The sequence below is a fragment of the Rissa tridactyla genome, chromosome 22 (assembly GCF_028500815.1).
Source record: "Rissa tridactyla isolate bRisTri1 chromosome 22, bRisTri1.patW.cur.20221130, whole genome shotgun sequence".
In the NCBI taxonomy this organism is placed as follows: Eukaryota; Metazoa; Chordata; class Aves; order Charadriiformes; family Laridae; genus Rissa; species Rissa tridactyla.
This window is the reverse complement of record NC_071487.1, coordinates 100,731-122,845: the sequence shown is the minus strand read 5'-3', so window position 1 is coordinate 122,845 and position 22,115 is coordinate 100,731. Positions and strand designations below refer to the sequence as shown.

Sequence of the window (22,115 nt, the reverse complement as noted above, 5' to 3'; positions counted from 1 at the left end):
TCCGGAGGCGGTGCCGCGGGCGGGGCGGAAGCGCGGGCTGGAGGCGGTGGCCCCGGTCCCCGTCCCGATCCCGGTGCCGGCGCAATGCGCAAGTTCTTCCAGGAGATCAAGGCCGACCTGAAGTTCAGGACCGCGGGGCCCGGACAGAAGCTCTCGGAGCCGTCCCGGTACGGGGTAGGGGGACCCTCCGGTAACGGTGGGCCTGGCGCGGGGGCGGACGCCATTCCCAGGCGGCCGCCGGCGGCCAGCGGGGCTGAGCGGGCGGGAGCCGGCCCCCTCCGCCCGGCTGCCGGTCCCCACGGTTGACCCGGTCCCGGTGCCACCCGGTACATGGGAGTTGCCAGGGGACACCGGGCTGGGACCGACGCCGCCGGCTGCGGGGGCCGGTGAGCGGCACTGGGCCCAAGCCACGCACCCGTGGGGGCTGGCACTCACTGGGCAGTGATCGTGCCGCACCGGGGTGGCCGGTTCCCTGGCACTAGGGCAGTAATTGCCATTACGTGTCTGTGGCCACATCCAAGCCAGCACAGTCCCATTGGCAGTGGTGGAGACCGTCTCCTCCCGAGCTCCACCATTCCCTCTTGCCCAGGGTCCCCAAAGAGAAGCCAAAAGCTGAAGCAGCACCGAAGCCTCGTCAGGGACCAACGGATGAAGCACAGATGGCAGCGGCGGCGGCGCTGGCCCGGATGGAGCTGAAGCCCAAGGTCAAGGTTGCCTCCTCCCAGGAGGCCATCAAGAACCAGGGTAGGAGCTCGCTGGAGGCTGCGGAGCTGCTGTGCCGGTGTAGGGACGGTCATGGCTCCGAGCTGAGCCCAGGGAGGGAGATCCTGGGTCCTCAAGCTCTCGAGGGCGTTGCGGGGTGCAGCTGGCTTTTGTGTCTGCTTGGGTGTCATAGAAATGGGGGTCACGCTTGCCCCTGGACTCCCAGGCCAGGGACAGAGCACCCGGGTAGGCATTCGGAGTGCAATCTGCTGAACCTCCACCCCCGTAACCTGTCTTTGTCTCTCATAGTGAGAAGAGAGCTGATGGCTGAGGCAGCTGCAAGTGGGAAAGGGCTCTCAGCAGAGGAAAAGGTACAAGAGATGGTACTGTCCCTGCCCAGCACCCTCCTGGGCTGCTGTCCCTGCCCCCCTGTGGACACGCCACAGCATTTAAAACCAAATCCCAACCTTCCTGCACTCAGTTCAGTGCCTGGTTTTGTCTCCTTTAGGATGTCACTTCCCCAGACCAGGAAGGGGCAGCTGCCCCTTCTGTTTCAGGAGTCTACTTTATTTGCCCATTAACCGGTGCAGTTGTAAGGAAAGACCAGAAGGAAAAGCACCTCCGAGAAGCCATCCAGTCGGTAAGCACCATGTCTGCCAGCTGCACGGCTTCCCTTCCTCCTGCTTTAACTGGTTTTGTGGTGTGGGTCCCCTCGAGCAGTGACCTCTCTACCTTCTCCCTGTAAAATCTCCACAGTCTCCCAAAGGGCAACTCTGGTCTGCTGTAGTCGTACACATGCCTGTCCAAGCACCCTCCCTTCGGCTTGCTGGAAATGCTTGGACTGGGAACTCTGGTCCTGGACTGGTTTTGGCTGGGACAGAGTTAATTTTCTTCAGAGCAGCTGCAATGGTGCCGTGTTTTAGATTTGTGATGAAAACAGTGTTGATTACACACTGGAAATGGCTAAACTGGGAAGCAGTGAATAAATTCCTTTCGCTTTACCTATTAATCTTGTCTTTAGCCCAACCCATGAGTTTTCACACTGTTTTTACCCTTCCAGTTCTCTCCCTGTCCCGCTGGGGGGGAACAAACACGGTGCTGAGCTGCTGGTCAGGGTTAAACTGCAACACACCCCCACATCCCTTTGTGCAGAGTAGGGCCAGCTCCCCCCAACCAGTTTCTTTCCTTCTCCCCCAGTATTTCTCCGTAGACCCGGTGGCTGCCTCCATCATGGAGATTCACACCTTCAACAAGGACCATGAGAAAGTACGAATGGGTGTGGAGACCATGGCCAAGTAAGTGGGCTGCATTAGGACCAAGCAGCTTTTCCCCTCTCTGCAAGGCCAACAGGCAGGTGGATTTTCTTGCTGTGCTTCAGGCAATGCCTGAAGAAAAACCAAAGCCAAACACCTGAATCATCTTAATTGTCAGTTGAAATAAGGTCAGCATCTTAGAGATGTTTTAAGAGTTGGTCCACTCATCCAAGAGGTTTGGGAGCTGCTGGTTGAGATCAGCCACCCCCATCTTCTGTCTGGTTTGGGCACAAAACACTGATGTATTTTCCTTTCCTCAGTTTTTCAGCTCTTTTATCAGTGAGAAATAATGTGAGGTCGCCCAGTGTTTTCTTACATCTTGGGGTAGAACGTTCTGAAGTGCCTGCTTTGATCCTTACATTCCTCTTTCTGCAGATACTTGGATAATATCTATCTCCATCCAGAGGAAGAGAAGTACCGGAAAATCAAGCTGCAGAACAAAGTGTTTCAGGTGAGGTTAAGACTCCTGCAGATGCTCTGCCTGGGAACAACCTTGCCTGGTGCAGGCTACATTTAAATTCTTTCCTTTTCTTCCAGGAAAGGATAAGCTGCCTGGATGGGATACACCGATTTTTCCAGGCTATCGGGTTTGAGACAAAAACACTGCCTGTTCCAGGACAAGGCAAGCAATCTAAGTGTATTAAACTGGAGTCAGAGTTTGAGTGGTGGTGGGATGTCCCAGGGGAGGTTAACGAGGCAGCTTTGCTTGCTCCACAGGCTCTTGCTCCAGGCTGTAACAGCAACAGCTGCTCACCCTGTTAAGACACTACATTTTATGGAGATCCTTGCTCTTATATTTCACACATTACTCATGTCAAGAACAAGAGCCTCAAATCCCATCCTTTTGGTTGTAGAGAACAGAGAGGAGTATTACGTACTGAAGGAAGAAATGCTGACCAAGTTGGAAGACCTCAAGGACTACAAAGAGCAGCTTTTAAGCTCCAAGCCTGTGAGAGCCCAGCTGGATCGCCAGCTCTGTGTATTTAAACCATCACCTGAAGCTGCTCGGTTTGAGCTGCCAGATGACTTTTACAACCTCACTGCAGAAGAGATCAAACGAGAGCAACGGCTCCGGTGAGCAGGCTTACGAGGAGGGCCCAGACCGCGCAGGGGGCGCGGGATGCCAGTGAGGAGTCTTGTACCTCTCCTTCATGCTAAAGATTGCTTTTTCTCTAAAGGACAGAAGCAGTGGAGAAGGCTTCGATGCTGAGGACGAGAGCCATGCGAGAGAAAGAAGAACAAAGGGAAATGCGGAAGTACAACTACACCCTGATACGAGTCCGGTTTCCCGATGGATACATCCTCCAAGGTAAAAAGGCTTCTTACCCTTTCTTTGTACACCTCTAAAAGCTTCTGAGAATACTTGAGAGCTTGAATAATAAGCAGGCTAGAGGCAGGCTGAACACAGCTGGTAGAATAAAGCAAGAAAAACCAGAGCAGGGTAATTCTTCTCTAAGAACTCTTCCACTCTCCGAGCCCTCCCCTGTACACAGTTGGGACCATAAGCCAGGGTTGAGTGGAGAGGGAAGAATCTCAAGGCGCTGTTAATTAAAGTGTGCTCTTCCCAGGCTACTGGGAGCAAGCTGGACTCATTAGATCGGTTTGTTATAGTAACCAGCATGAGGTCACCTGTGTGGTGTTAGGCTATGTAACAGTATAAATCCTCTTTGCATTTTGCAGAAGAACTCTGGAAATCATTTCAGGCTTTCCCAGCTCTTTGTGACAGGCTGGCAGGGGCTTGCAACAATTGAAGTAATATTTTTCTTTGGGGATTCTGCTTTTATACTTCTCAGCTGAATCAGGCTGTTTCTGTGTCACTGAGGTAGCTCATAAAGTTCGCATCAGTACAGGAGCCCCACGAAACCTACCGCAAAAGGTTAGATTTGGTAAATGCCAGGCTCTCTTGCAATATCTCACCTTTTTTTCTCATGGCAGGGACTTTTTATGCACGGGAATCGGTGTCTGTGCTCTACAGCTTTGTGAGAGAAGCACTCAGAGATGACTGGCTGCCCTTTGAGCTGTTGGGACCCGGAGGTCTCAAACTGACTGATGAGAACTTGGCCTTCAATGAATGTGGACTGGTGAGTAAAAAAAAAAAAAAAAAAAAAGAGAGAGAGAGAGAGATAGCTGGTACCTTCCACAGGGGTCTTCAGGTTGTCAGAGTCATCTGCTGCTCATAATTTAAGAAGAAGTTTGTGTCTTGTGCTTTCAGTGCCAGAAGTTGTGCTCTGGTCCCTTCCTTTCTAAGTGCAAACAAGTTAATGCTTGAAGGCTTCTGGCTGAAGGCTATGAGGTCTATCTAGAGGAACCGCACGGACAGACCTCCTGTAGCAAACGCAGGCTGCAGTAGTTGCCAGCAGCTCTGCCAGAGGCTTAGCATCCACGCTGGGAAGAGACGGAAGGCGGCAACGGAGGCAAGTGCAGCTCTAGCACGTGGCTACCAACAGAAAGCCCAAAGCAGCATCCCCTCTAAGGAGCTTCTTGCAGAAATCCACACGTGTCCTTTTTAGTTGAAGTGCTCTAAGTTTTTCCAGCTCTGTGAACATACACAGCACCTTATGAACTCAAAGTATAACACTGGTATAGTGTAATAGCTCTGCCTTTTCTCTTCCAGGTGCCCTCAGCCCTCCTGACTCTCGCCTGGGACGCAGCAGTCATGGCAGACATTCAGGCCTCGGGAGAGGAGCAGCCAGCAAGCCCCCTGAAACCCGAACTTCTCTCCAGAGTCCAGACACTGTCATGAAATAAAGGGGAGTGGATTCAGTGCTGGTGGTTTTAGACTGTTCCCTCATTTTCCCATGCAGACTGTTGGAGCTTCCAGCTACGGGACCTCAGAAATTACTTTCTTTTAGCTCTGCAGAGTGGGAGTCTAGATTCTGTTGGGTCACACCAACCCTGCTGCAGTCACCTCCACAACTCCAGTAGCCACACACTAAGGCAGTCTTGCCCAGTAAGACACTCACAGGACTGCTCTGAATGGCTTGAAAAAACAAGTTGTAGCAGTGAACTGCTTGAGGTGTTTCCAAGACCATGATGAAGCACCCCTCTCCTCCCTTGGAGGAGGGATGAGGTGCTAGTAACTAGGCTGGATCACCGATCGATTGAGCCTGGGTATCAGGCTGGGTTTAGAACTCAGCTTTTCCTTTTGCTTCTGTGTGCACTGTAACTCCTATTGGAGAGATTATATTTAGATAAAATGACGCTTAGTCTGATTAAATGGAATATTTAAAGACTCAGTTCTGTTCAGAGTTATTTGAATTGCATCGCTCTTACAGGTTTGAAATGCAGACGAGCTCCAGTCGGTGCTGGGGCGGGCACTGGTGTTACTGGTGCAGCTGTGGCATTACCCACCTTTTGACTTCATGGCACCTGCAGACAGAACAGGGGACAGCAAAGAGACTGACGACAGGCATAGCTATTTACGCTGCCCACCGGTGAGAGATTAAGCCTCTATAGCCAGTATTTTAGGGAACTCACCCATCAACTCACAAGCCGTATGAAGTTAAAAGCCCCAACAAGTTTGTTACATAAACAAGTTTGATGCTAGTCCAGTCCTTTATACTTCAATCTTAAAAGTTTTTCTGTGGGGTAGAGGGCAGCTTTTATGTATATAGCTTCTCTTGCAGCAATGTGTAGAGGAGACCAATAATCTGTCACTAGCCCAATGTCTAATTAATACCAGCCTATCCCAAAACAAGAGAAACAAGTGAGTTTATTTTTTTCTTTTCCAAAGGTAAAGCCCTGCTGCTGTTCTCTGTAGCAAGTAAGACCACAAACAGGATGATATAGATAGCATAAATTCAAATATAATTGTACATCATTTATACCCAAGGCCATGCTATACAACATTATGAACAGCAGTATCACAATAAGCTTATTTCAAAATCCTTCTGCTAGTTTTAGAGATAACTTAGATAGATACTTTCCATTACAAAGAAGTATCAAAATTTCAATAATGCTTTATTAAGGACAGATTAATATGTGGTATTTTTTTAAGCTAAAAACTAGATCTAAAAATTTAAGCTTCCATCTGGTCTGAAGCAGAACAAAGTGCTGTCTTCTCTTTACAAGAAATATGGAATACTTTCAAGTATCTTGTTCAAAGATACACAAGGTTTAAAATTTTCTAATTAATTCTACATACATACAGAGAAGTTAGTAGGCATTTAAATCTCAAACTGTATTAGATGGGCTGGCCATGCTGGTGTCCTGGTGAGCGGCTCTTGTGCCACTGGATTCTGAAGCTGTTTCGGTAACTGCTAACATAGAATCTGCAAAGTAGAAGATGTGTTGGTTTTGTTGTGTGTTTTTGTTTTCTTTTATCCTCATTGATCTAGTAGAATTTGACTACTTCATGCTTTATCTGTTTTAGCTTGTCTGCCCATATCTGTTGCAAGTCTCCTTTTCAGTACCATTTAAAAAACTGTTTTTAATATTAGGTTAACATCAATCCAGAATAAAGTTACTTCAACCATAAAAAGGATCTTCATAATCTTTTCAGTGCTTTAGACTCAGGCAGAGGTAAATAAATACAGCTGCATGTGTGTCAACAGAGCCTGAGGAAGGCCAGCAACCCCCTCCTCAGAACAAGAGGTTACAAACCTGAAGCAAGACTTTCATCTTGCTGCAGTCTTGTAATAAGCAAAAGCAGCTTAAGATTAAATGTGAAGCTTCTCATCAAACAGTTATATTGTCTGTTATGGCAGACGAGAGGAGGGATGTAGCACCAGCTGAGATAGAAAGGAGAACCCAAATATGTCAGAATGGGTCAAACACTATAGAATTTAAGGCTCTGGGAATATGCAGGAGCCCTTATCTATCAATTAGAGGAGCTGCCCAACACAAAAACCCCACTTTCTGTAATTCAGGTTGTGCCAGTAGCATTGCGAAAGAGCTCCATTGTGAGCACAGTAAGAAAGGGCTCGGAGGTTTTGAAAGCAGTTGAGAAGAGCTGAATGCACATCATGTGGCTGGTGTTAAGTCGTTGATCTGTATGATCAAGTATATATAGTTAAAACCTCACTGAGATGAAAGGAGCCGCTCCACATCCTCATCCCACTCTTTCTCAATCCATAGCCTGAAAGGATACACTACAGCAGCAGAGCTTTGAAAGCTCTTCTCCAAGGGATAACTGGGATACAAATATAAGCAACTGCTTAGATTCTAGAGCAAAGTGATGATCATAGCCCTCACGTGCCAAACATCTGAGAGCTTGGTTATTATCTGATGTTATTTCCTTCAGAACAGACAATTCAGCCTGCACCTAAGGCTTGAGGAAGGCAGCAGAGGGGAGTTACACTCCAGACCTTTGCATTCCTGGAAGGTCTCTGAACATAGTTACGCATGTCCCAGAGACCAGCCCTGCTCAGCAACATTTACCAACAGTGGATCTGCTGATGTTGACCCCAATGTTCACTTTTTTTTTTTAAACCAGAAAAAACAAAGGTAACACTGGCAGCCAAGTGCTAGTCACAAGTACTTTGTGCTATTTAGTCAATTGGAGGAAGGAAAGAAGAACGGGCAAGAGCAGGTTAGAGAAGACCGTAAATAGCAAGCAAAGAAGCATCTAGAATAAGACATAAAAATACCCAGTATATAAATTTAGTACCTAGAATAAAACATCAAACTCAAGGTTTGATGAAAGAGTGGCAGAAAAATTGCAACAGGTTCAGGCACACATCGTTCTCACTCTGTCATACTCTCCCTCGTGGGAGCAAGGTCTGCCAAGAGACTGATATCGATTTATTTCCCCACCTTTGCCTGGCTGTATATCAACGATCATGCAGTCGTCATCTTCCTCATCCTCCTCGGTATCTGCCTGAAATCCATCCATTTCTGCAGCTTCAGCCTTAAGGAAAGAAGAAAGATATCAGCTGCGTATCAGCAAGCTGCCAGTGCTAACACGCGAAACCAAGCACAGCCAGCGCTGAGGAGGACTCACAACCGGGACTCGCAGCACAGCCTGAGCAGCTGGGCATATTTATAGGGAAGAAAAATAAGCAACCCCTGGCTTCAACAGACACTGATTTTTGATAAAAGGCCTCGTCTGCAATGGCACGTAGCACAGGAAGCACGCCAAGCTTCTGCTCCGAAATGTTTCCCTGTTACACAACACGGTGAACAGCCCACACATGAAAAAGTCAGTTCAAACCTTAATTGAAATCTGACTCAGTTTTGTTGGGTTTTTTCGAAGGGAAATCTCTCCCCCCTCTGCTGATTATTTTGGATGCCTTCTTCCTTCTGAAGCCTTTTGCTTGTCAAATTTAAAGCATGTTCTCCCCTGATTGCTCCTCATCATTGCCAATTAGCTTTTATTCAGGGAGGGGTGACAGTTCTTCCCTTAGTGACTCCATTTTCTGCCACGGGAGCAGCACAAAGTACTCATTTTTGAATCGAGAAAATGAACACAAGGAGTGATACAAACTGAATTTGACCAGCTTTGAACAGCTGTGAGTGTTTTTTTGGTTATGCATCCCCCCAGCTGGAACTGCAGAATGAAAAATCTCGGACCTAGAACCTGGTCCCCAGCCCCTGCAAGCTGTTCTCCCAGAGAAGACATTTTAAATTCACATCTTTCATTAAAATCACAATTCTCAGATTAAGCATTCCCCTCCTACACGTGTGCACTGCCCACTTCAATACCGAGCTGTTCTCTCTCCATGGTTTCTGTAGGACCACCTTTACTTACACAAGTCCTGGCATGAGCTCCACGGCAGAATAACACGTGCCGGCTGTAGAGGACCTGGTGGCCTTGACCTACCAGTGGCCCCCAGGCTCTCCCAGCTCCAACCTTGGCTCCACAGGAAGGACGGGATCTCAACGCCTCAGCAGGGCTGATTTAGACATCAGGCATGAAATCCTTTCAGGACTCTGACACCTCTGCTCTGAGCTGCACAGCACCACACCTCACAAGGGCAGCTTTGAGACACTTTCAAGAGCTTTGAAGAATTGAGGCCGGTGATGTAACTCCACTAAAAGCCTTTGGTTTGCTCTTTCTGCTCAAATAGTTGGTTACAAGCAGAATTCCAGTGGGTGCCAAGCAGAGATTTTTATCTCTGCCTTTATTTAGTGTATAGAAACCCAAGCAGATGGAGTCTGGGGGCTGAACAGCTTCTCACAAGTCTCCGATCCCTATCAATAGTTGAATGCAGAGCTTTTTCAGTAAAAAAGCCAAAGAAGCCAAGAATGAAGTGGGCAGAAAAAGCATAAAAAGCCTTGTCTGTGGCTTCTTTCCTCACCCCCTTGTCTGCGGGGCACGAGGAATAAATCTACTGACAGCGCAAACCCTGTCCTACCTGTAGGTTTGGAAGCAAATAGTTGGTAACACCAAGCTTCAGGACCTGAAGCCTTAAACACATGACAGAGCATCACACAGCTAAAGCACCGATCACACACTTTTCAGTCATCCTTTTGGATGATTAAGCTCTTAATACTACCTGTGGTTACCCTGAAAAGCAGAAGCAACAACAGGAAGACCACAATAAAGCTTAGAGCTGGAGTGGCATCTACTCCAAATCCATCTCATTTTGTTCCTATGAATTACTATATTTTTAAACCAGCTCTCAAAATTCAGCTTTATGTATGATAGTATAAGGAGAAGACTTTACAAAAGACTTTTCTTTATGGCTTGGAGTTGCAGTGCTTAGGAACATTTAATCAGTACACATGCAACTGATGCAAGTCACCAGCTCAGACTATACATCTGGCAGCCATACACACATATAAAAACCTGCATACAAATTACATACAGCTGTAAAACCAAGGCCAAGCAGACACTCAGAAACTATTCACAGCTTGGATGCAACCACTGCCAAATAGCAGAAAATGGAAGAACAGCAGGAGAGCAACATTTCAAATGGAACAGTCAGTCCAAGCTGGAGAAACAGAAAAGAAACCCATCTCTTCAGAGTCACATAATTTCACTCCTTTCCCCACAAAAAAGGGTCTTTTTGTATGAAGATTTGTAGCTCAGTATATTTTGACTCTGCTCACAGCAGATCTAGGCCAATCTGGGATGCCTGCCAGGACACTCACCTACAGAAGACACACAGCTACATTCCCGTCGTTCTTTACTGCAGAAGAGCGCCGCAAAAGGAACTCACCTGTTCAGCATCCTGAGGCCTCTTCATGAATTTAGTGATGGACATGCTGCCGGTGGACTTCCTCTTTACCGACAAAGGGGTGGTCTGCAGGACTGCCACGCCTGGCATGCTGCCACCCTCCTCCTTCCCCGAAGAAGGGACTTGGGTGATGTAGTTCCATTGACAAGGGACGGGGAGATGCTCTTGATCAAAACTCTTCAGCACCTCCGAGTGGACGTACCAGCACATCCGATATTCAGGTCTCTTCTCGTACACAGAGTTCTCAGAAATTATTCGCTTTAGCCTGGCTTTGGAGGGGACACCGCTGTCCTCACCAACAGGCGTCTGCGGCCGGGAGGTGTGGGGGCTCACAGGGCTCGTGTCGCTACAGTCAGCAGCTGCAGTCACATCACTGAACAGTCCTTGCCGGCAGCACTCCTGGAATTCCTGGATGATGACTTTGCTCCCGTTCACGTTGCCATGCAGCAGCGGCAGAAGCTGGCCAAGGACTGCAGAGAAGAAAAGATGCACAAAGGTTATGAGGAAGAAACATTTAAAAGCCGAGAAATGCCAGGCTGATGTAACCTATCAGTACGCACACTCCAGAAAGAAAACAAATAGGCTGACATTAATTTTAGATATGGGATTGTACCAGGAGCTAAATTTGATGTAGAAAAGTCACTCCCCAATAATAACAATTCCCTAAAGTGGAAGCATCAGGCCCTATTCTTGCCTTTACATGCATCATTCACATCCTTGTGTTAATCACGTACAGGAGATACTCATTACTGAAACCGGTCACACAAAAGAAATCCTCTCCCCCTGAACAATAAACAGGTGAACAGGCTCGAGCACTTCCAGTAAGCAGCCCTAAATCTGAATCTTGTTGGCTTAATTTTCTAGATTATCTACAGGAAGAGTTTTTGGAAAGCGTAACTACAGCCATACCAGATGCAATGCCGAAAAACTCCTTTCCAAGAACTCTCACAGAGATTCCTTGGATTTCAGACTCATCAAGAACAGGTTATTCTGAATTTGACACTCAACACAAAAAGCTGTTCTCTCCAAAGCAAAGTACAACAGTGCATAAGTACAACTATTTAGCCCTTCATGTCTTACTTTGCTGATCTTTTGCTCTTTTTTTACTACATTTCTGTATCTGCTGTTCTTCCTCTGCAACAGATGAATCCAGGATACACACTGCAAATTGCTGGAGAACCTTTAGGTCCGTGTTTGTGCTGCTGTTGTTTTCTGCACTTTCCCAGACACAGCCAATTTTCACAGGCTGTAGAACATGGAACCTCTTCCCCTTGGCCATCAGTTCGTCCCACTCCTTTGCTTTCAGTTTTTGACGAACCTTCTGATTCTCTGGATCACACTCCTAAAGCCACAAGCGAAAAAGAACTCGATACAGTCATTCCAGGAAAAACAAAAGCTTTTTAAACCCAGCTTTTTACCATGTTCCCTGAGCTACAGAAGTCTGCTCCTGAACCGTGCAGATCTGAGATGAGTTACATCACTGCCAACACTACATGCTTTCTTCCTCTGCCAATATTTGTCACATGCTTCATTGGAAACAGAGGTGGAAATCCAGTGACACCCAGTTCACTTACTTCTGTCACTCCTTCATCTTCAGATAAGTACCCATGGGGTACAAAAAACCCATCGTCATCATCTTCATCCTCTCCCTCCTCTTCATCATCCTAAAAATAAACTCTGCTTATTAGAAATTACACTGACAAGTGCAATTGGTTCAGAAAGCTATTTTTCAGCATGCAGAATCCTTACCCCTTCGCTATGGGAGAGACTTTCTCCAGGTTCCTCCTCTTCCCATTCTTCATCACTATCTACTTCGTAATCCAGTAGTTTCTAGAAGAAATGCCAACAGGCCATTTCCATAAGTGATTTGAGAGCATGACGCCAGACCCCAGCCAGGGTTTCAAAACTTAGTAGCAAGAGGAAACATACAAGTGGATCAGAAATCCCAGAGAACAAGTGAAGCTGGCCAACCCCATATTCACTTCAAGAACAGAAAGAAAGAGAAAAAAAATAATCCAACTACAGCGCCCGCGAGGTGCTTACGCTGTCCTTTGACCAAGGATTCCTGGGACGGATCATAGTGGTTTTCTTGTTCCATGTGCCCCAGTACGCAGGACGGTGATTCTCACAGAACTGTAGAAGTTTCATTCTACCGAATTTCCCCCTTTCGGGAACAGCATCCGTTTTGCAGTTATCCACTACCACTACATCACTGTTAAAAGAAGACACCATCTTCAGTCCTTCACTCCCCTACGCTCAGCAGAACATCTTACAGAAAGCTTCGGTTCAGCCACAATATCAACCCAGAGCTTGAGTCCATTAGAACAGCCACTCCCAACGCGCTCACAAGAACACGGGGGCTCCAGACAAGCCACCTCTCTCCTTAATGGCTCCTCCGTTTTAGCTATCACTATGTTTATTTTTTAAAAGTATCACAGACAAACGCCGCTAAAAGCCACTAGTGTCCGGTGCTGAAGGCAGCTGCCTGAAGCACAAGATTTCCTGCGGGGAAGGATTTGAGAAGCATTGTGTGGAATGAAGGAAATCTACATCGTGATGTACTGCTCCCTGTGGAAACAATTCGCATACAAAGTGAGCATTCAAAGAAAAGCTCCATCTTTCCAGCATTAGATTAAAGACTACCTCAAAACCACTCCCGTTCATTACATAAAAAATGTGATGAAAATCCCCAAAACACAGACTAACCTGTTTACTATGTCAGCACTGTTATTGACAAAAGTAGGTCCAGTTTTCCGTGGTTTACGACACTTTAGATCCCTCAAGAAAGAAACATCACTATTCTGGGCGTGCAGGAGCTTATCCAGCTGTTCTAAGAAGTCTGGATCCAGGGCAATACGACAGAGGGGAGCTAAGACCATGTTCTCCTTAATTTCAAAAGGAGCAAACTTTCCACAAGAGCCAGCAAGAATCTGAAACATTAGATGAGGATCATTAGGGTCTGAACACTTGAGAAACTGCAGCACCAACACATTCCAGATACACAACAATCATCAATACCAGGTGCTAAGCTTTGAGTGAAGACTGAGGTTATGCCCTTCCTATCTGAGACTCCAACAGATCTTTTCAAGGGAATCTAGGTCTTCACAGCCAAGGAAGCAGAAGACAGAGCTCAGGTTTTTACTAAAGCAACTACAAACTTCTTTTACAGTCTCTGCTCCAGTCACTGACTTTTTTTTTTTTTTAAATCCTTTACACTTTTGAAAGTAGGAAGTAAGAAATACTAATGCTTTGTCCACCTAACAAGCTCTAAATGACAGATCAGACGGAAATCAGTGTCTTTGTTAGAAGACAGCTCATGAAAGGGCAACATACGCAGGAACAGCAATACCTCACCTTCGGGGCTTGTGGAGTCTTTGGTTTCTGGAAGAACCTTGTAATTTCTGCTTTCTGTGCGTTAATACGCTGCAATCAGAATCAAAATGCAAATTATAAACACAAAGGTAGGACAAGGAAGGCCTTATAATTCAAGGCAAGTTCATGCATGACTCAACTTCAAATCTAGTGAGGTATAAAGCAAAGCTCAGTTATTTATGAGCTCTTGTAACTCAACAACAACAAAAATAATTGTTTTCTCTAACACAGCTCTGTGGATTCTAATGTCATTGCTAAGACAAAGGACAGAGTTCACTTATGGGCACTGAAAAACACAAATCTAGAAAGACTTTAACAGATAAAGGCAAAGACACCAATGCATACGAAAGAGTCAAGAAACCTGCATGACATTGCACCACCGGATCAGACTGGGCAGGCTGCATCCCAGATGAACACACACTCCCAAGAGGCATGGCCGTGAAGGAGGACACCGAGGGAGGATGCACTGCCCGCAAAACTGCAGTAGCTGTCATGAATGGCTCAGCAGCGTCGGCCAGGCGCCAGGGAGCCCATTAACATCATTTCACCATAGCAGAAAGAACTTAGAGACAAGCATTTACCTTTTCCTCCTCTCTTAACCGTTTCTCCTCTTCTTTCTTTCTCTTCTCTTCAAGTTTTGCCCTTTAATATAAAGTTCATTTTAATTGTCACAAATCATGAAGTGTTTATTTGCACTGAGGAAGAGGTGAGAAGCCCCAGACCTTGACCCCAACATGCTAGACAAGAAGATAATTAATCTATTAATCGATCAAGGACCATACTTGGTTAAGCGTACAGAAGACTCCCTTCATTCCTTCTAGAGCAAATATTGACCTGTTTTACCCACAAAGTAGCGAGGCTGCTTCAAGCTTCCCTCAATGCCAGGAAAAGGTATTTATGGTACTATCAAGTTACAAGCAACTTCGTCACCAGACAGGGCACCAGCGCCAGCACGTTGCAAAAGTGCAGGCAAGACTGGTCATGAAGGGAAAACTCAAGTGGAGCATGACAGTGCTTTTCAGCCCTTTCAAATCAGAAGCCCAGGTCAGCCCCCAGCAAGAAGCACTGCTGGGCCTCGGGTCTGGCATACAGAGTCTTTCAAGCGCTTAGTATCTATCCTGTGACAAAGAGGCACGTGCTGTCTGACCAGGACAGCCTCCAGAAGGGACGGCCAAGCTGGGCATGGAAAGGTGCTCACACCATTACATGTTATTCCCCAGGACCTTCAGAAACCCAGACACTTACTCTAACGCTTCCTGCCTCTCCTTGCGTTTCTCCTCCTTCACTCTCAGCTTCTCGGCTTTTTCCTTTTCTTCTTTCTCTTTCTTTTCTCTCCTTTCTTTCTCTTTCAACTCCTTCTCCTCTTCTTTCTTCTTCTTTGCCTCCTCCTTGGCTCGCTCTTTCGCGGCTTTTGCTTCTTCTTTCAGTCTTCCCTTTTCCTCCCTTTCTGCCTGCAACTTCTGCAGCTTGCCTGCGCGCTCCTGATCCTGGTTCATAAACAAGTTGTTAAGTTGGCTTTTTGTCCACAGCAATAAAAATTTGAGTGAAATAAGGACTTTATTTCTTCAGCTGAGATCCCAGAGTAGATTCTTGCACCCACCCAGCACTTGACCCACAGCACTGTTTCTAGCAATCCCTGGACACAAGGTTATTGACTGCAGCTACCTGTTGCCTCAGCTGATGGAGCTATTTGGACTGGCTCTCTAAAGACATTAATTATTCTTTTCTCCTAACAAATGGAGGCGTTTCCATTTTCTAAGCATCACAGCAAGCTTTGTAATCTACTCGCTTTATATTTGAGTCATCTTCCTTAGCAATGTACCATTATGGAAAATTATATGGGAATTTAAAATATATAGTTTTTAATTTAATACAAGATTTCAGATTGTTTCCAAAAGACTTTCTTTGGAAATATATACCTCCCGAGCTAAGCTTTCATGCTTTTATATCAATGTAGTAGGAAAAGTGAAGTTGATCTGATTTTGCATTATAGACCCGTAAGGACTTTCTGACCATGTTTTTCTGCTATTTCAGGCAGTAACACGAGTCTCCAAACTCTGATGCTTTATAAGACCTGGAGCTCACAAAAGAAACTGTCACTTGTGTTAGTCCCCGTTAGATAATCAGGTATCATAAGCCTATTTAAGTGGCACTATGGGAATAACGGGGGGAAGATTACATTGAAAAGTTTTCCTGTTCACAGTATTTCCTCCCAAAGCAACTGAAATTCTCATTATGGATCTGCTGCCACAAAGGAGAACGCAAGACCCTTACTCCAAAATGACAAATTGAATAAAGATAGCATCCCCACATTGTAGACATTGGTGACTTCACCAGGAACCAAGGGTATGTCTGTGCTTAGAGATACAAATACCCTCCCTGTGTATTTGCAGGGTTTTTTTTATTTATTTCACATCTCTTCTTGGCAACATCAAGACCTAGTGAAGAGTATCACAATGTACAAATAACTGCAGAAGGCAACCAACATACAAAATAGTGCCAATGGTAAAAAAAAAAAAAACAACAAACAATATTGTCAGAACTGAGTCATGGTAATCAGTGAAAAATCTGCTGGGTAGTTTGGAAAATGGTGTGAAGTTAACAGCAAGATTGGCAGGTCTATTTAATTTGTAGTGTAATAAAGCTTCCATTCTCATCTCTCCCTCACATTACTGCTATTTTTAACACACATAGAATGGAAGAAAACAACAGATTGGACTTCTATGTGGGGCACTGTACAAAGCAAGCATCTTGGGAGCAGGCTGAACCACATATATAGCTTATATAGAAAAACGTAACAGTCCCCTACCAACTTTATAAACTAGTTACTAAGAAACACAATAAGAATTCATAAGCACTGGCCTTCCAAACTGCAGTTAAAGTAACACCCAGTTTTCCAGCAGGCAAAGCCCACTCATACAGCACTGACTGTTCAAGAACCCTGTGTGATCCAGCAGCCTCATTTATATTTAGCATTTTATGACTGAAAGTAGAATGGACAGCAAAATTATCACACCACCATTTTGTTATGGAACAGAGTTTGCTGAGTAGCAGCATTCAAGCAGAAACCAGAGCCTGAGCATTTCCAGCAGCAACATCCAACAGGTTCTTCAGCCATAAACACAGCAGCCCATTTGCCTCCCTGATTAACGACGAACAGACCCTATGTTTTGCAGCTTAAAAGGGGGAAAGGATGAGAAGGATGGAGCAGGAACTGACCCTAAACAGCAAGCTCTCCAAGATTTCACCTGCCTCCGTCCACTTGGAAGGCTGCGCCTTCTCAGGAAGGGTTTGAAAAAATTCTCAAAAGCATTTTGACAAGCCATAGCAACATTTAGTTCCTTAGTATCTCACCAAAGTGCACAGAACTGCGGTGCAGGCCACCCACACCTCATTACGTATGCATTAAGCGGCTTTGGAACGAGCCAAGTACTTTAACTGCGTGCATTAAGATTCTTCCATATTCATCAGTGAGGAAAAACAGGAAAAGAGATGTTCTAAGTAGACTAAGATGAAGGACAAAGGGCTTTGCTCGCTACTCAACGCAAAAGCACAGCAGGGTAACCTTCTGTGTCAGGGAAAATGCCTTACTCTTTGCAATCTCAGCTTCTCCTTCTCCGCCGAACTTTTGTGGAATTTCTGAGACACCTGGAATTACAAAACATAAATTTTAGAGATTCACATTATTCCCTTTCCACAATGCACTAGAACTCTTACCGAAAGAGCAGCCAGCTTCATCTGAATTACATTAACATTGTTCTTGCAGATTAGTATATTCAGCAACTTAAGCATTCCTTTGGTATAGGATATAATACAGTTCAAGCATTTCTAATCTCGCTGATTTACATTTAAGCCTGAATACATTTAAATGCCTCAGTTTACATCAAGGCCTCGCATTATTAAGTTTTGCATAAACAAATCCCTCTGGTCCCCTCCATTTCTAAAGTATCATTTGCAAGGGAATATCACGTGCAGAAAAACAAACAGAAGCCAGAGCTGCTCCAAATCACGAGAGCACAACAGAGAACATTTAATTATAGCAAAGTCACTTCCTTTGAGTTGAACTTTTTTTTTTTTTGCATCCTACCACTTACTCTCTCTATGATATTTAACTATAACTTCCTGAATACAAGGACTATTATCCATATTTTAACGCTGTTTCTTCTCGTAACCCACAGCTCTCTTGTTCTTCCACTAGCATCAGCGCATCGACTCCAAGTTCCCAACAGGTCTGACTTCTCACTTCTCTTAAAGCTGTTACTTATAGAGGGGGGGGAAAAATGTATTTTTTTGCTTAAAAGCATTGTTCGTAGACTGGCCAAAGGCTTAATTTGTCAATAATTCAGCATACTGTGGCTTGGTTTCACGTATCTCCCTCTTCCTTCTCCTGACATTTGCAGTATAAGGTACCCTGTGATTAAGCAACTAACACAAACCAACCGCTTTATTTTCTGTAGTCACAGACATTTCAGTTCACACTGTGCAAAGCTGCATGAGGAGATTCTAGATTTATCTGACACAAAAATAGAAGTTCTTCCAACCGGGAGATTTAGTTTATCAAGAGCTTTTCCCACCTAAGAAAACAAACATGCCAGGACAGACAACCAACAGGGCAAGCAGCACCTGAGCTGTTCCTCCCTTACTTCACACCATGGGAGATCAATAGCTTGTTTGCATTATCGTATTACATCAGGAATCAAGTACTTTTTTGTTTGCTCTGCTGCACTGGAAATACTTCATGCCTACTTGAGTTTATGTATTTATTTTAGTGATGAAAGATTGCAAGGTTTAACAGTATAGGAATTGTTCATTTTTCCTGATAAGCACACAACAGAAGAAAAGGAAAACCCATCACATCGTCAGCTACAAGTCCCAAATAAGTTATCCATACCTCCACGGGGCGAGCAAGGTTTTTCCTCACCTATGGGACAGTTTCTCCTTAAACCCCAGGGGGATAATTGTTTAAAATCTTTCTGAAAAGGCTCAGGATGACACAAGCAGGAAGGCTACCAGCTGCTTCACCCTCATTTACCCGAGCCACCTACTCAATTCTCCACCTCTGGCAGCACAACATGGACCCACCCATCAATACCTTCCTCACTTTCCACTCTAATAATGTATTTGAGCAAAGCAAATGCACCAGGCAGACAGACCAGCCTAACTGTAGGTGAGGCTGAGCTGCAGCACCCAAACCCCAAGTGCATTCACCAGGACTGTTCTGCTTCACAGGCTTCACCATGGGTGACTGTTTCCCCCACACCCCCCCCCCCCCCCCGAGAAACCCCCACTTTACACCTCCACTTATCTCTTCCCCAAAATGGTTGAGCAGTGAACAGGCATCTGAGCCACGCGAATGTTTCGGCCACCTGCATGGATATTGTCTTTAGAAGATTCCCCTTCAACATAAGGCCAAAAGTCACAATGTTTTAGGGCCTCTTGCTGGAGCAGAGGTACTAAACTGGAACTAAGATCACAACCAGCTCATACAGAACTAATTCCAAGGCGTTCTCTCCTGTGCTCCGGCCCTCGCTACCCAGCAGCACCGAGTGTCCCCAGGAGCGCTCTATGCGTACTGACTTTTCCCTAAAGCAGTTACCCGTGACAAGATGGCTGAGAGCACAAGCTCTGTGCACCCACTTTGGAGAGAGAGAGGAGCCCATCTGACTCGTCCTCTGTCCTCACACACAGATCCACAGTTCCACTGTGATTTCAGCTTAAAGCATTTTCTATGCCACAGCTGCAGAAATTCAGAACTTGGCAAGTATCTGCACTGACTGGTACTGGGGTAATGTCCTCTCACAGTAATTACAGCAGCTTCATCAAGGATAGAATAGACGTTGTAAAACATCACCGCTTTTGGACACTGTCATCCCAATCACTAAAACACTAAGTCCAAGGGCACACACTTCATAAACAGTTTATAAAAAAAAATATAAAGTGAACCTATAACAGAACTTAAAGTTACATTTATACAATGCAAATATGCCAGCAGCTCAAAACCAGGCAAGATTTAAATCCTTTAGTTATAGTACTTAAAGGAAGATTCAAAAAGGTAGTAAGTCATTTATGTTATTAATCAATCAACACCACCTTTCATACACTTCTCACAATCTTTACGAATATCCTACCTGTCCTTCTCACCACAGGCACAGGAAGCCATACAACCTATCTGCAACACAACAGCTTTGAAAAAAACCCAAGAAAAGAGACCAACCTTCCTAACAGGCGTTGAGGCAGCTAAGGGACTAGAATTTCTCTTTGTTTCTGCAACGGGCTGCGTCTCAGGTGAGCTCACAGAGTGAGAGCTGAGTGAAGAATTGGTAAGTCCAGAGTCTCCTTCGTGAGATGATTCCATGGTCTCATTTTCCGACGTGATGCTTCCATCCAGAGAAGTGACTTGGGGAGATTTTGCAGTCATAATATCCTCCAGGAGCACTATAGGCATCTTCCCCTCAAAGATGACGTCCTTCAGTTTGCTCTGATTTACCTTTATGTTTTCCCCGCTGTTACACTCTGTTAACCCAGAACACCACTGAATTCCATCTACCAAATCTTCATCTTTATTTGCTACAGCTTCACACGGCACATCAGTCTCCATTGAATCATCCGTTTGGCTACTCTGCACAGAATTCAGGCAACTCAACTGGTTTCTCTCTTTTCCTAATGTGCCATTAGTTACAGCTATGGATGAAGATGCTTTTGAATCACAGTTAACATGGTCTACACCATCGCTTAGTCTATGGCTAGAGCCCTTTGTCAGGTCAATAACAACCACAGTTTTGTTTGTGTCATCTTTTGAGTTTTTCTGCATAAAATGGTCTAACTTCCCATTAATAAGCTTTGGGGCAAAATTCACATCTGCATCCAGCTGACAGTCGTTCTCCACATTGTCCAGGGAGGCATGCGATGCATCCAGGGAGGAATCCTTACTCGGACCAAAACTGCTTTGCGAGCTCTTTACTTTTTTGACTTCTGAATCTGCATCGTATTTTTCCTTTGGTACAGGATTCAAGCGTTTGAACGGCAACCGAGCTGAAACAACATTTTATTATTTTACTCACATCATATGCATCAGTGGGTCGAGGGGAGGGATCAAACAGAGGGATGTTTAATTAGTTCTTAAGCATAAGAATTAAAACAGGTTAGCCAGTTAGGGCCAGTTTATTACTGCAAAGCCAATATAATTTACACAACTGGGTCTGACGCCTTCTTAGCACACTAAAGCTGCACTGGGTGATGGACACTCCGCAGCCTCACCTTGTACGAGCTTCCGCGGAGGAACGGCCGCTTTGTCTCTGCACTCCATGGCTGTGAGGGAAAAACAGCAGAAATAAACACCCATGACGCGTTCCTGGTGAGCTACCCCCTTTCCCGCGACAGCCGACCGGCGGCAGCACCCAACAGCCCTGCCTAAGGCAGAGCGTGGGCCCGGCCCGGCCGGACAAAGAGGCCGGGGCCAGCACCCCTCAGGCTGAGGGGATCCCCAGCCCCCAGGCCGCCGGACACCAGCCCCCCGAGCTTGGTCCAGGCAGAGGGAGAGGAGGCCGGATAGGAAGGAGGCGGCGGGCGAGGCGACGGGCTGGGCCCAGTTGCGGGGCGCGGCAGCCGGGCCTCCTTTGTTACCCCCAGGAAGGCCCCGCGCACCCCAACCGCCGCCGGAAACGCACCGCGCCCCGGGCCCACCACACACCGAGCTCAGCCCTACCTGCCAGGGCGGGACGCGGCGGCTCCCGCCACTCCTCCTCCCACTGCGGCGGCGGCAGCCGTCGCGGCCTGTCGCGTTCCGTCCCACCGCAGCCGGTCCCGCCCCGGGGGCTCCCGCTCATATTTGGCGGGAGCCGGGGCGACTCCGCGCCTGTCCGCGCTGATAGGCGGAGCACGCCCCACGTGACCCACCCTTCCGCCCGCCCCGCCCCTCGCCCCCCCGCGTCCCGTGAGGAAGGCGGGAGGGAAACGCGTTGCCCGGCCTGGATACTGCCTCCTGATTGGTTAGCGCGACGGCCGTCGCTGATTGGCGGCGGCGGCTGTCAGTCAGCCCCGCTGGAGGCGCTAATTGGCTAGCTGGGTGAGGGCCGGCGGGGTGCCGCTGGGTCCTTACACCCGCCTGCTCGCCCGGCGCGAGCCTGGGCAGCGGCGGTGCGGCCCCAGGGCCGGCTCAGGAGAGGCCAGGACAGCCGTTCCCCAGCACCAGGTGGAGGGGCAGAGCCGCCCACCCTGCCGAGCCACTGAGGGGCCCAAGCTAGGGCGCGAAATGGCGGCGGGGCCGGCAACCAATGAACGGCTGTCGCGGCGGCGCGCAGGCGCAGAGACGTGCCGCTAGGGATTCTGGGAGTTGTAGTTCCTCCTTGCAGCTGCCCCCATTCCCATGGGAGGTGCTTGGGATTGGATACGGGCCCTTTCCCGGCCTAGCCTGGCCACCCCCGTGTCGCACTCGCTGTCTTCTCCCTGCAGCGCTGCCTCGGCCGGTACTGGGCCCTTCAGCCCGGTAACGGCAGGGGCCGCCCCTCCCCTCCGCCGTGGCTCGTCCGTAACGTGTGGTGGCGCCGCCCGGCCCGCAGGGGGCGCGAGGGCACCACGTGGCGGGTGTGGCGGCGCTCCGGCCGGCGCG

General features: G+C 47.0%; 2 protein-coding genes across 3 annotated transcripts; one reads left to right on the top strand and one right to left on the bottom strand.

Annotated features, from left to right (window-relative positions):
* UBXN6 (UBX domain protein 6) lies at window positions 1-5,251 on the top strand. Of its 2 annotated transcripts, none has more exons than XM_054182083.1 (11): window positions 1-167; window positions 590-744; window positions 1,012-1,073; window positions 1,211-1,342; window positions 1,900-1,997; window positions 2,391-2,466; window positions 2,553-2,637; window positions 2,870-3,089; window positions 3,194-3,324; window positions 3,951-4,096; window positions 4,630-5,251. In XM_054182083.1, the coding sequence occupies exons 1-11, from the start codon at window positions 85-87 to the stop codon at window positions 4,756-4,758; spliced, it is 1,317 nt and encodes a 438-aa protein (XP_054038058.1). In that variant the 5' UTR covers window positions 1-84; the 3' UTR covers window positions 4,759-5,251. The 2 variants fall into 2 exon arrangements, with proteins under 2 accessions (XP_054038058.1, XP_054038057.1); XM_054182082.1 differs by having other exon boundaries at window positions 1,012-1,085.
* Window positions 5,252-5,399: 148 nt separating this feature from the next.
* Window positions 5,400-21,382, bottom strand: CHAF1A (chromatin assembly factor 1 subunit A). Its single transcript, XM_054182081.1, has 15 exons — window positions 21,213-21,382; window positions 20,765-20,815; window positions 19,722-20,539; window positions 17,099-17,155; window positions 14,753-14,994; window positions 14,089-14,149; window positions 13,490-13,558; window positions 12,842-13,065; window positions 12,179-12,347; window positions 11,885-11,965; window positions 11,710-11,799; window positions 11,216-11,477; window positions 10,118-10,605; window positions 7,770-7,863; window positions 5,400-6,286 (listed from the first exon to the last, which is right to left on the bottom strand). The coding sequence occupies exons 1-15, from the start codon at window positions 21,331-21,333 to the stop codon at window positions 6,189-6,191; spliced, it is 2,925 nt and encodes a 974-aa protein (XP_054038056.1). The 5' UTR covers window positions 21,334-21,382; the 3' UTR covers window positions 5,400-6,188.
* Window positions 21,383-22,115: the final 733 nt, after the last annotated feature.

What these genes read in the sequence shown, in the direction of transcription:
- UBXN6 (XM_054182082.1), top strand. Translation starts at nt 85, where the DNA reads ATGCGCAAGTTCTTCCAGGAGATCAAGGCCGACCTGAAGTTCAGGACC. An exon ending in AGGAAAAGGTACAAGAGATG is followed by an intron (nt 1,086 to 1,210) that starts GTACTGTCCCTG and finishes TGTCTCCTTTAG; the next exon opens with GATGTCACTTCCCCAGACCA. An exon ending in TGCAGAACAAAGTGTTTCAG is followed by an intron (nt 2,467 to 2,552) that starts GTGAGGTTAAGA and finishes CTTTTCTTCCAG; the next exon opens with GAAAGGATAAGCTGCCTGGA.
- CHAF1A (XM_054182081.1), bottom strand. Translation starts at nt 21,333, where the DNA reads ATGAGCGGGAGCCCCCGGGGCGGGACCGGCTGCGGTGGGACGGAACGC. An exon ending in TCCGCGGAAGCTCGTACAAG is followed by an intron (nt 20,540 to 20,764) that starts GTGAGGCTGCGG and finishes ATGTTGTTTCAG; the next exon opens with CTCGGTTGCCGTTCAAACGC. An exon ending in GGTTAAGAGAGGAGGAAAAG is followed by an intron (nt 13,559 to 14,088) that starts GTAAATGCTTGT and finishes TTCTGATTGCAG; the next exon opens with CGTATTAACGCACAGAAAGC.